The sequence below is a fragment of the Pteropus alecto genome, unplaced genomic scaffold, assembly GCF_000325575.1.
Source record: "Pteropus alecto unplaced genomic scaffold, ASM32557v1 scaffold24, whole genome shotgun sequence".
In the NCBI taxonomy this organism is placed as follows: domain Eukaryota; kingdom Metazoa; phylum Chordata; class Mammalia; order Chiroptera; family Pteropodidae; genus Pteropus; species Pteropus alecto.
In genome coordinates, this window is record NW_006439192.1 from 19104199 (window position 1) to 19117630 (window position 13432).

The window sequence follows — 13432 nt, forward strand, 5'->3', positions numbered from 1 at the left end:
CCCCCTCCCTCCTTCTTCAAAGCCAGCGACAACAGTCAGTTGAGTCCTTCTTACATCTCATTGCCTTGACTTCCCCTTCTGATTCCCTCGTCTACTTTTAAGAACCCACATGATTCCATTGGGCCTATCCAAATAATCTTTCTCTTTTAAAGTCAGTTGATTAGCAACCTTAATTCCAGTTGCAACCTTAGTTTCCCCTTTGCCGTGTACTGTAGTATTTATAGGTTTTGAGAATTAATGTAGGGACATCTTTGGGAGACTGTTATTCTGCCTGCCACTTCTGGCTTTTGATTTCCTACTGTGATGCAGCATGCTATGTGATGGCAGTCCCTCCTAAATTTGTATGGTCTCAGCCACATTTACTTGAAAAATATAGATGTTTTAGCCCATGTGCAGAATTGACCTTGGCACATTATGGGAAAACATTTGAGGCCATTAAAAATACAGAAAGTGAAAAAAAACCCCTACCACAGTCTTAGACCGTGTGAATATAGAGTTCAGAACCAGGAAAGTGATACTGCCCTGGGGAGAACACAGCTAGGATACATTTGGTTCTTCATACAACATTTGAAGAGATAAATTGATATGCCACAGTAGGAGCAAACGATGGAAACCATGAGGGCAGAGGCTTTGAAAAGTGTCAGATGGTTGCAGGAGCCGAAGAAGATTTATTTAACATTGAGACCAAATGTATCAATCAATTGATGAATGAACATAGGGTATGCATGCTTACTAAGTGTCCCAAACTGTGCACAACTACAGGCGAGATGATTTGAGACGTTAAGGACTGGTTACTGTTTGTAAATATTGGGTAAGTTATCAGGCAGGAGAGGGTTGTATATTTTTTTGGCTTTCCGAGGGTAGAACGGGAATCACTGTGTAGGGTTCACCAGAGGATGTGCACTGGCTCGGAGGAGACCAGAGCTCTGTGGGAGGAGATTCCTGAAGACAGGCTAAGTGACAGGAGTTAAGAGAGGATGTGACTATGGTGAGATTTTAGCCTAGGGAAGATCCATTGCATTTTTGCCCTTCCCATCTCTGGTTGTGCCCTGCACTTTGTATTCATTGTAACTTAGCTACTATATTCATGAGGATGTGGGAGAACTGTACAAACATCCTCTGCTACCAAATCTGCTTAGTTTCTTTGTGTGGGTTAACTTAACAGTGTCTGCTTGGTTCCTTAGTGGAGGTAGTGAGAGGTGCCTGCTTGCTTTAGTATTAGTTTATTTGGGAGAGTTTGGGCAGTGTTATTACTGATACAATAGAACTCATTTCTTTCTGAAATATTCTTTTCCTCTCAGACTCCATTTTTTTTTCTGATTTTAATGTAATTGCTGATATTTCTATCTTTCTTTCCTCTCTCCCAACTCCCACCCTTTTTCTTCTTGAAATGTTTATGTGTTCTTTCTTGTACCCTAGAGATAAATCCTTTTCCTTTATGATTGTACCGAAATAAGTTCCTCTGTGTGGCTGTGTGTATAAGTACAGTATGTACACGTGTATATGTGGTGCTAATAACGAGTGTGACGTGGTACAAACAGTGCAGTGAAAGGACATTTTTACACAGATATGTAATTGATTTTTTTTTTTTTGCCTTACTGATCTAAGACATAGAATTTTTTTTTTTTTTAAAAGGCAGATGAAGCAGCGATGTAAAAAATCCTATGAATCATACCACTCCGTAGATTTCAGTTGTGTTGTGAGCTCAGGAGAACCTCACGCTGAGAACGAGTTCCTGACATAGTGACCTCATTCCCAACGCCGCCTTTCTCAGCAGCAGCAGAAGCTGCACTGGCTGACGGCAGGCTGCAGGCTGCCTTTGCTGCAAGCCTGACAGCTGTGTGTCGGTTATGATGAGACCCAGGCTTGCAAGGACTTGCACCGCAACCGGAATTTATGGCAAATAGCTCACTGCAGCTAAACTTTGATCCAGTGTACAGTAGAACCTCCTGTTACACACAGGAGGGAGATCCGTCCTTCGTTACAATGAAAAGCCAGCCTTAAAAAAAAAAGAATATATAAGGTTTATAATTACGGACTGGTGAGTATATGACGCTAGATCAGTTTTAATGGGTGTGCTTTTTTTTCAAGCATCCGGAGGTATGTGCCCTTTTTCCTGTTTTAATGATTAAAAAATAATAGTTGGTGCTAATGCATGTGAGGAGACCTGGGCCCCTTGGAGAGGAGGATGTACCCCTTGCGGCCCTGGGCCTGGGGTCCATTCCCGGCCCAGCATCTCTGCAGCGCACAGACAAAGGAGCCTGCACACGTACCAGAGGCTGTAGCTTTTCTTGGAGCGATGACTCATTTCAGTTCACAAAGGATTCTGGGCAGGGTAGTGAGAAGTCAGGTTGGCTGATCCGTCCCTATGACTTCACTTTGCAGAGAACAAGGCAGAAGAGGAGTGACACTGCAGATTCCCGAGGCACTGCAGTGGGATGTGGGCTCAGTGCAAGTGGCTGTGATATATGGAATAGGCATGGGACAAGATTCCAGCCGTTCCATGCAAATAGGAGAAAAGAATGGTAAAGAGGATTTTTTTTTTCCCTAAAATCGTTACCAGCAAAGTACATTCACAAAGCCTTTTTAAGGTGCTTTTTTCGCCAGCTTTTGAACTGAACTTGCACCTGTATCTCAAGCCCTGAATTGTAAGAAGAGCTGAGAGTTCTGGAACTCATTTTTTAAAAGTAGATCTACGAAGGTAAAGTACCAGATTCCTGTTGTGTTCCATGGGCCCTCAGTAGCCAATCTGAAATGCTCATTCCGGATATTGTTACTCGGAAGTTTACTCTTTCTTCTTATTTCAGATTCTAGGACGTCCGTTTCTGTTACTGGCTCCTTCTTGTGCCTGGATGCAAACCCCTAGCATGCACCAGGCTTTAGCATCAAAGCTACCTGGGAGATGGAGCCAGTCCAGAAAGGGTCAGGTAGGTTGCCCCTGCTTTTCTTTCAAGACTTGTTGTGTGCAAAGAAATATGGTAAAATGTCTACAGCCCCTTTGATGAGGGTGCCCTGTCCTCTGAAAAGCGGTCTTGCTGTTAATCCCCCACAGCCTCAAGCTTGAGCAGTCGAAGTGCCCCCTGTAGGCTGCCCTCCAGATGCGACCTCTCCAGCATGATTCATCCCAGAGCCGTCACCTCAGAACTGAAAGTCAGACAGCTGTAGGATTTGCGAGTGGAAATAATTAAACTGCTTCAGATTTCCACCAGTTTTAATATCTCACTCCTCTCACGGAGGCATTCAGTAAATATTATTTGAATTTTTTCTTTCTCTACTAATCCAGTCCCTGAAAGGTGGCATGTTATTTGGCCCGTTAACCTACACACAAGGCACTAAAATCCAAGAAAGCCTGATTTATCTGCTCAGGACTGTCTCCAGCACTACTACCATCGTGTGGAGGCTGCTCTTTAACCACTAGGGAAGTTAAGAGTATTTCATCGTAGTCTACTTGAGGAGTCAGATTACAGCAGAGCTGTTTTCTTACAACATCCATGGGCTTTTCACACAAAAGCTGTTTTGTTTTGTTGTTTTGTTTTAAATAGTAGATGCTAAAGTTTGATTCTCGAAAGTACATTACGCGCTGTGCTTCCAAAGTGAAACTTGGCAAATCTAAAAGCATGGTTTTACCACCTCGTCAAATTTATAGTTTTAGCACTTTTTTATTGAAGATATTTCTGAGACTGTTAAATCCCTTATGTAATTTGTGATAATAATGAGAACATTTAAAAATAATGCAAACTATATATTGGATAGGCCCCTCGAACACCTCTTCTTCTCTTGGCTCTCATATCCATCCCCATAACTCACCCTTTCACGGACAGGCAGAAAGCATGTGTCCTTTCTTCATTGTCAAAGATCTCTCTTCTTCAGGCACAGCACTTTGCGTCTTCGAAGCAAAGTTGAAGAGGTTGAGTCAGTGTTAAAGGATGTTTGGTCGTGAAAAATACAAGCATAGTATGTTGAGAATAAAATTGTATAATGTCCCTGAGTCCATCAGTTCTACTCATCCTTAAAGACCCTATTCAAAATTTCTCCCAATTACTTCCAACTGGAGGTTATTTTTTAGTCCTATTGTAGAATTAATTTCTCTCTCTTTGTGTGTACGTGTGAGTGTGTGTGTATATATGTATAGTTTATATATTATATATTAATATAAATTATATGTAATAAATTCCTGTGATATAATTAATTAGCTAGTCATTCCTGTACTTCCTTGTTTTATCTCTTCTCAGGGTGTTTTAAACAGTAATTCGAATATGTTACAATTGCTTATGTTTTCACACATTTATATCCTGTTTCCCACCTAAATTATAAGCTCATCGGAGGCAAGGATCAAGATTTATGCCTTTTTCTACATCTCCGAGCAGTTCTCTACACCTGGAAACCATTCAGTAAATAGTTGATTAAGAAGAGAGGCAGTTTAAAAAGTGTTAATTTGTCATAAAGAGTGAGAATGATCTGTTTTGTTCATTTTAAGAATTTTCATGAGGTAAATTGCTAGGGTAGACCTCAGGGGTTATGCACATACTGTAGAAATGGTGACTGTCCTTACCTTGAGTTACAGTCCGGGCAGTACCTGGCACGGCTTGTAGAGGGTTGTTCTTGTCAAGGTGAGGCCCTTGGCTGTGGACGTCGCTTGTGGTTTACTTACCTGGGAAGGGTAATACCGGACACACCATCTTTGAGTAAGGAGTACGCGAAATAGTGAAAGCTTGTGTAGAAGCTTTTTTTGTTTTTTTGTTTTTTTTGAATCCTACAAGGTATTTTTCTTAGAAAAGAGAATTAGAATAGCTATTAGCACCCCAGGTCCCATGCGAAACTATCTAACTCCTAGTGCACCACTAATCCTTAGTACTGAGTACTCAAGTGCTAGGTTTCCCTTTTTTTTTTTTATGTAAAAGATGGGCCCAGCCAAAATTTTAAAAGAGGCCAACTTTCTTTTTATATTCTTGTAACTCAGTTCGTATTGTTTCTCATCTTCTAGTAACTTTCTCTCTCCAAAGTCCCTATGTAATGCATGTTTCCTATTTGCTTTAAGACCATTATTCTCTTCTTGCCCAGTAATACATCCCAAATGCTATGTCTATATGTGTGTGTGTGTATCTTAACTTTTCTGCCTCCCAATCAAAATATTCCATTCATTCAGTGTGCACGCTCACAGCTAAGAATCAAGAGGTGAATAATATGATTATTTCATACTAGAATAAGAAAGACTATTGCCCTCTTAGCCTTCCCACAGATATCTGTTTTTTAAAAAAGATTTATTTTTAGGACCAAATGATTTCTTGGTAGAAATTCAAACACCGTAAAAGAGTAAATTGAATAAATTCAGATAGGCATGGAGAAGATAATTTTAATACTAACTACTGTTTATTAAATACTTGCTAGGTTTCGGGGGCAGTGTAAGCACTCACATCCATTATCTCATTTAATCCTCTCAATAGTTCTATAAAGTAAACATCACTATGTGCACTTATTAAGAGAAGAAATTTAGAGTCAAAAATTAAATAGCTTGCCGCAATTCACACAACAAACGAGGAGCAGAACTGGGCTCTGAACCTAAGGTTTTAACTGCAGAGTTCACAGCCTCTACCACTGTCTTGTAATGCTGAACCTTGGAGAGAAAAGTTACTTCTCGGTAGTGAGTTGCGAGTTTTCTCGAGTTTTCTCTGTGTATCTGTTCTGCCCTCTGTGCTCTTTCATCCCTATATGCAGTTATGTAGTTTTTTTTTGTAACAACCTCCATGGCAGTTTGGAGGGGTGGTAGGGATGTTCACTTGTTGGGGGGACGGTAGCTGTCATTCAGTATAATTTTATTGTAATTTGGGAACCAGCAACGTGTGTGTACATACACACATATGTGTGTGTGTATGTACATATATATATCTATATATATATATATAGATATATATATGTACATACACACACACATATGTGTGTGTGTATGTACATATATATATCTATATATATATATATAGATATATATATGTACATACACACACACATATGTGTGTGTGTATGTACATATATATATCTATATATATATATATAGATATATATATGTACATACACACACACATATGTGTGTGTGTATGTACATATATATATCTATATATATATATATAGATATATATATGTACATACACACACACATATGTGTGTGTGTATGTACATATATATATCTATATATATATATATAGATATATATATGTACATACACACACACATATGTGTGTGTGTATGTACATATATATATCTATATATATATATATAGATATATATATGTACATACACACACACATATGTGTGTGTGTATGTACATATATATATCTATATATATATATATAGATATATATATGTACATACACACACACATATGTGTGTGTGTATGTACATATATATATCTATATATATATATATAGATATATATATGTACATACACACACACATATGTGTGTGTGTATGTACATATATATATCTATATATATATATATAGATATATATATGTACATACACACACACATATGTGTGTGTGTATGTACATATATATATCTATATATATATATATAGATATATATATGTACATACACACACACATATGTGTGTGTGTATGTACATATATATATCTATATATATATATATAGATATATATATGTACATACACACACACATATGTGTGTGTGTATGTACATATATATATCTATATATATATATATAGATATATATATGTACATACACACACACATATGTGTGTGTGTATGTACATATATATATCTATATATATATATATAGATATATATATGTACATACACACACACATATGTGTGTGTGTATGTACATATATATATCTATATATATATATATAGATATATATATGTACATACACACACACATATGTGTGTGTGTATGTACATATATATATCTATATATATATATATAGATATATATATGTACATACACACACACATATGTGTGTGTGTATGTACATATATATATCTATATATATATATATAGATATATATATGTACATACACACACACATATGTGTGTGTGTATGTACATATATATATCTATATATATATATATAGATATATATATGTACATACACACACACATATGTGTGTGTGTATGTACATATATATATCTATATATATATATATAGATATATATATGTACATACACACACACATATGTGTGTGTGTATGTACATATATATATCTATATATATATATATAGATATATATATGTACATACACACACACATATGTGTGTGTGTATGTACATATATATATCTATATATATATATATAGATATATATATGTACATACACACACACATATGTGTGTGTGTATGTACATATATATATCTATATATATATATATAGATATATATATGTACATACACACACACATATGTGTGTGTGTATGTACATATATATATCTATATATATATATATAGATATATATATGTACATACACACACACATATGTGTGTGTGTATGTACATATATATATCTATATATATATATATAGATATATATATGTACATACACACACACATATGTGTGTGTGTATGTACATATATATATCTATATATATATATATAGATATATATATGTACATACACACACACATATGTGTGTGTGTATGTACATATATATATCTATATATATATATATAGATATATATATGTACATACACACACACATATGTGTGTGTGTATGTACATATATATATCTATATATATATATATAGATATATATATGTACATACACACACACATATGTGTGTGTGTATGTACATATATATATCTATATATATATATATAGATATATATATGTACATACACACACACATATGTGTGTGTGTATGTACATATATATATCTATATATATATATATAGATATATATATGTACATACACACACACATATGTGTGTGTGTATGTACATATATATATCTATATATATATATATAGATATATATATGTACATACACACACACATATGTGTGTGTGTATGTACATATATATATCTATATATATATATATAGATATATATATTTAGACTATATTTAATTAGGCCTTTTTGTTCTATTACTATTGTATTTTACAGAAATAAGTCACAGTATAGCTGTGACACCTAGACTGATGAAGCAAAGAACATAGTTTTGAGAAACAGCTGTGGTGATTCTAACTTATGAAGAGGGGATGAGAATGACTCTGGAGATGGTAGATTTATTTACCTATGTTTGAAAAATACCATCGATGGAAACTGGAGCGTCTAATATGTCTCTGGTGTTAGGCTAGGTTCTGATGTAGAATGGAGATGAAAGAGAAGTAAAATAGGAATTTAGATTTCATTCTATGTGATGCACTTTTAATAAAGTAAAGGAAGACACTATATCACATAGGAACTCTTGTTAGCCAGTTGCCTTGCAGAATGGCATGACATCTGAGGAATCTTAATTGTTGTCAGCTAGGACTGGTGTTTCATTATGATTTTACCCCCGGTGGTAAATGGCTTTAACTTAGCCCTGGATGCGGGACTAGAGAGCAGGGTGGCAGATGGTGATGGAAAGCGTCTTGGCATTTAGCAGGGTCTTACCTTGCTTTGCCTATGTGTGTAGTACCTGTTTATTCAACAAACCTGAGTGTCTGCTGACTAGCACTCTGTTAGGTTTTATTCCATAGTGCCTAACACACACCACACTTGCGCAGCCTTAGCAAAGGTTCGAAACGTATAATTGGCCTGATGGCTCATATTTCCAACCTAACTTTTCCACAAAAAATCTATTGCAATAGCAAAATGATCCAAAAGTGTTTGATGTTTATGATTAGAGAAGATGCCAGTCATCATTCTGGTGATGGTGGAGTTGGCTCCCCGGCTAAGAAGGTATCACCCATCACGTCTGTTGGCTGCCTTTCTTCACCTGATCTTCTACTTTTTCTGGCTTGTCTGTCTCTGCTTATCTTATGACAGTTGTTTATCAGTGGTCCAATCTCAGTAACAAGAGAAATAGCTATCAGACTAATGAAAACTTGTGGATGGGGAAGATGATGAGTTTCTTTTGTAAACCAATCAACCGATTGATTTATCATTTCACTTGGTTGTATTAGACATCTCTCTGCATTAGGCAGACTGATAAGCAGAAAGAGTCAGATGATGTGGTGGACACAAGCCGTGTGTGTGTGTGTGTGTGTGTGTGTGTGTGTATGTGTTGCGCACGCATACACATGTTTGTGTGCATGCACACCATATACCACCATGCCATTCTTGCTTATCCCTACTCATTAGAAATTTCTTAGTAAGTCATAGCTAACAGACATCATTAACTTTAATATTATTAATGAGAGCCTCTTACGTTCTATTTTGAATTAGAACAGTTTATTCAAATAATAGCTTAGGAACTGGACCTTCTTTAAGAGACCCATCAAGTGTTGAAATAAAGCATTAGCAAACTTTAGAAGAGCTGTTATAGAATTTCTAAATGTTCTAAAATTCCTTTTTATGTCAACTTTCCTTCCATTGACTATTGCAATGAGGGCTTAGCCTTAAATTTCTGAAATCAGTGACATTTAAACTAAACATACCATAAACCAGTAAAAGTGCCAGTTTTCTTTTAAATTTCAAATACAAACATTTGGAAGTCAAGTATGGTAATCTGGTTTCACAGGAGAGTTGCTTACAATGTAGCAGCCTGTGAGTTAGTGGGTGCTGTATGCTCTTCCCTCCCGTTAGGGTATTGTGGTCTGAGATCTTTCTCAGACCACATGGAAGGAAGAATGTGGGGTTTTTCAGAACAGCTTTTTAAAAAACACTGAAATAGACCATCTGTGAAAAGAACTGAACAACATTTATACATAAAATTGGGGTTAATAAATCGAACTAAATTGTAAAACGCAAGGTTTGTCTGATGCTTTGCATTCGAGTTGTTTACTTAACCTCGGAGAACTTAGGGTTTCCCCAGGCCCAAGGGTATTTAAGATAAAGCTTGGCACATTAGTAGTTTTATGACTGGTTTGTTGAAAGGAATAGAGTTGTGTTGTCGCTGTGCCCACTGTACATTTTACAGACATGTTGGACCATTTATGAGTCCCAGTATCTACTGCATGTAGTAATTTTATTGGCATCTATAATTTTAACTTCAGTGTTAATTTTGGCAGTTCAGAGGACCAGAACAGGTCACTTTAGTCCCAAGGAGCAAAGCTGAGCAAGACTTTGAATTAGAAAGAGTAAATTATGAAGCCTTTGTTACAAGGGGAAAAATTAATAGCCAATATATCTTGCTATTCTTTTTAAAATTAAAGGCTGCTGTCTCAGATTGGATGAGCATTAAAATAGTTTATCTGGCAAGATGTAAATAGAGCTAGACATGATTACTGTGTGGTGCTTTTATGCCAGAATTCTGCTTCATTGATATAGCATCTTAGAATTTAAGAGTCTGAAGGAATCTTTGAAATCATTTCATTGAAACTCTCATCTTACAGGATGGGGAACCAGAGGCAGAGTGGTAATTGTGTTTTGTTTTAAGAGACTGGGCATTTATTAAAATATCTCCTGAGTGCCTTTTTATGTGGGGAATTTTTCAGTTATAAATCAGTACAGTTTCAGAACTGCATTTGTAAGTACAGGGAGATTGCTTTGCTTCTTGGACTTCATCAGGGTCAAAGGTCACTGTTCAATCAGAGGACAGAGTAGACTGACATTTACAATAAAAAATAGTATTTAAAAATAAACAGGAAAACAGAATAATTCAAACAGAATTCTGATGCTTAAAAAAACAGATTGTTTAAAGAAGTGTAAGATAGAAGATGGGGTTCTTTTGAGGTTGTAGTTTATTATGATATAGTTCATCGAGAAAAATTATGGCTTCCCTTTTCTGATTTGTATGAAGATGGGTACTTTCAATGGAAGAGAATAGATTCATGTTTTCATTTCTAGTAGGTATCTTTTAGAAAGCTACGGATATCATCTGGGAAGGGATGCATGTAAGTTGTCATGAGGGTCACATCTTAGGACTTGTGTCGTCCTCCCTCATTTGCAAAGGTTGGCAAGTACAAAGAACCTAAATTAATGACTGATGGAAAAAGAAAATGGCATTCATAAAGGACAGAGCTTTATTACAGTATGGTTTGTGGTTTTTCACCCCTACGAATAGAACCAAGACAGGAATAATTTTGGAACTTGAGTGCCTAAAGGTATTGAGCATATTATTGGCACTCATATATTTCTCGAAAGAAAATTATGTGAGAGTGTGTTTTTTGAAATAATTGCAGCTGAAGTAACTGGCCAAAAGTTGGAAAAGAGAATAGGTAGAGGAGTTTAAATAGTAAAAATGTGCGTGCGTGATAAAGATATTTCTGAGATGGAAGCAACTAACTGTAGACAATAAAAGACAGAAAGTCAGCACTGCTTGATTTCTGCCGTTGTCCAGACCCTCCTTGTCAATTACCTGGGCGATTGTAGTAGTCAAGGGTTTGTTCTCCACAGTTGCACAAGATTGATTTTGTAACAACTATGTTATATAATTCCTCTGTATAAACACCTGCAGTGGTTCCCCGTAAGCCTCAAGAGTAAGCCTTCTGGTCAACCAGCATCTGGCTTCTACTTTTCTCTCCATCTCACCACCAGCCTAGCCTGCTCTAGTGGTACCAAAATATGCCCCAGTTCCCCCAGGCTTAGCATTGCTGCTTCATGCTCTGTACATGCTCTTTCCCGCCTCAAGTGAAGAGCCTTCATCCTCCACTCCACTCATCACCACCGGGCAAATTTATTTTTGTCCTCGTTCTTCTCAGCTGACTAGTACCTTAAATGAAACCAGTCCAGGTATTCACTAAAGTATTTTAAACTTAATGTTAAATGCTCAAAATCAAAGAAGTTTACTTACAATTATAATATTTTCATATCTTCTCATATTTTAAATTCACTTACCAGAAACTTATTGAATGTGTAATTTGTCCAAGGCATTATGCTTGGTTTTATCTGAATCATTCTGGATTTAACAAACGTTCGTTGAGGACTATACTTAAATGGATGTTTGTAAGAAAATACAGCTGAAATAAAACCTATTTACCCCTTCTTTTTAGAACAATAGGACAGAATTATCATAGTTTAGAAAGAATTTGTTAGCCTACAAAGTAGCGATGAGCTTTTAGATGTATTGCCTTTATGAATATGTTCAGAACTAATTCTGACAATAGAAAAATTTATTCTATAAATTATAGACAAGTAGCAATTCATAGTTTCTGCAAAATGTGGTAGCTTCTATGGATTATAGTGACTAACAATATTTCAGCAGTATTTATATTACCTTGTTTTCTTTGGCTATAAATGTGGTCCAGTTGGAAGAATTTTATAGTAGCATATTTTAACAATGATTCTTTAAGCAGGTCTGCTGTAAGATCCACAGAAAATCATGGTAAACTTGAATAATGTGTTATATTGTTTGAGAGGTACCTATGATTTCTTTAGTACAGATCTTAGATGCATGCCCTAACCCTCACTTAATATATAATTATTTTTCTATGGTAACTGGGGAGTTTGGGGAATTATTATTTATGAAATTAATAGAGGGAGTCTTAGAAATTGCATATAAGTCAAGTATATTTTGTCTCTTCTTAAATTTTCTGTTTTGCGATTATTTAGTAAAATATATGAATAAAATCACAATCCTTTAAATACCCTGAGAAATTCCTTGGCTTATAAAGTTATAAATATTCATTCATTCAACAAATATTTATTGGGTGTCTGGGGTAAGCCCTGCATTATTCTAGGCACTGAGAATGTGGCATTCATGCTCCTTTCTGTCACGGGCATATATTCTCGTGGTGAGACAGACAGTACACCAGTACACACAAACACACGTGCACACACTCAGAGAGTGAAGACAGTAACTTGGGATGAGTCTGGCACCAATTCCAATGCGTGTGGTTTTTCCACACCACCAGGCAATTCTTCGACACCTGGTGGTGAGTGGTGGGGGAATGGTCCCAGTGGTGGGGGGACAGACCCCGCAGGCCGTTAGAGGCCTGATGAGGAGTTTGGATCCTTCTAGAAGCAGTAGGCAGTCACTAGGATTTTATGTGGGGAAGCGACACGTTTTAGGCTTTTCTAAGAAGGCCTGACTGCTCTGTGGGTCAGGGAGTGTCAGGGCAGGAAGGAAAACTGCGAGTCATCTAGCCATTATGGTGGGCTAGGTGAGAGGTGGCAGTGGTTTGGAGTAGAGATGGAATGGAGGGAATAGATCCAAGAAGCATTTGGACTTAGAGTAAACAGGATTGCCAGTTGGGCTGGGAGTGGGGAGGGAGTGGAAAATAATTTATCTTAGTGCAGCATAAAAACGAGATGACGTGGAGATAGTCATTTAGAGCATCCAAATTCCATTTTATCTTATATCCTGAGTTAAAAGTTATTGCACATATTTATTATTATA

General features: G+C 36.3%; 1 protein-coding gene across 6 annotated transcripts in view; it reads left to right on the plus strand.

The window, feature by feature from the left end:
- STOX2 (storkhead box 2) overlaps positions 1 to 13432 on the plus strand; it is a 201893-nt gene that overhangs the window by 166824 nt on the left and 21637 nt on the right. Inside the window, exons 1-3 of one of the 6 annotated variants that reach the window (XM_006916367.3) lie at positions 1833 to 2041; positions 2386 to 2701; positions 2808 to 2927. The exons of 4 other annotated variants lie outside the window; for them this stretch is intronic. In XM_006916367.3, coding sequence (XP_006916429.2) covers positions 2903 to 2927 — 25 coding nt within the window. In that variant the 5' untranslated portion in view covers positions 1833 to 2041; positions 2386 to 2701; positions 2808 to 2902. Of the gene's footprint in view, positions 1 to 1832; positions 2042 to 2385; positions 2702 to 2807; positions 2928 to 13432 lie in introns of those variants that run through there. One more of the 6 variants, XM_025049942.1, reaches the window with a different exon arrangement.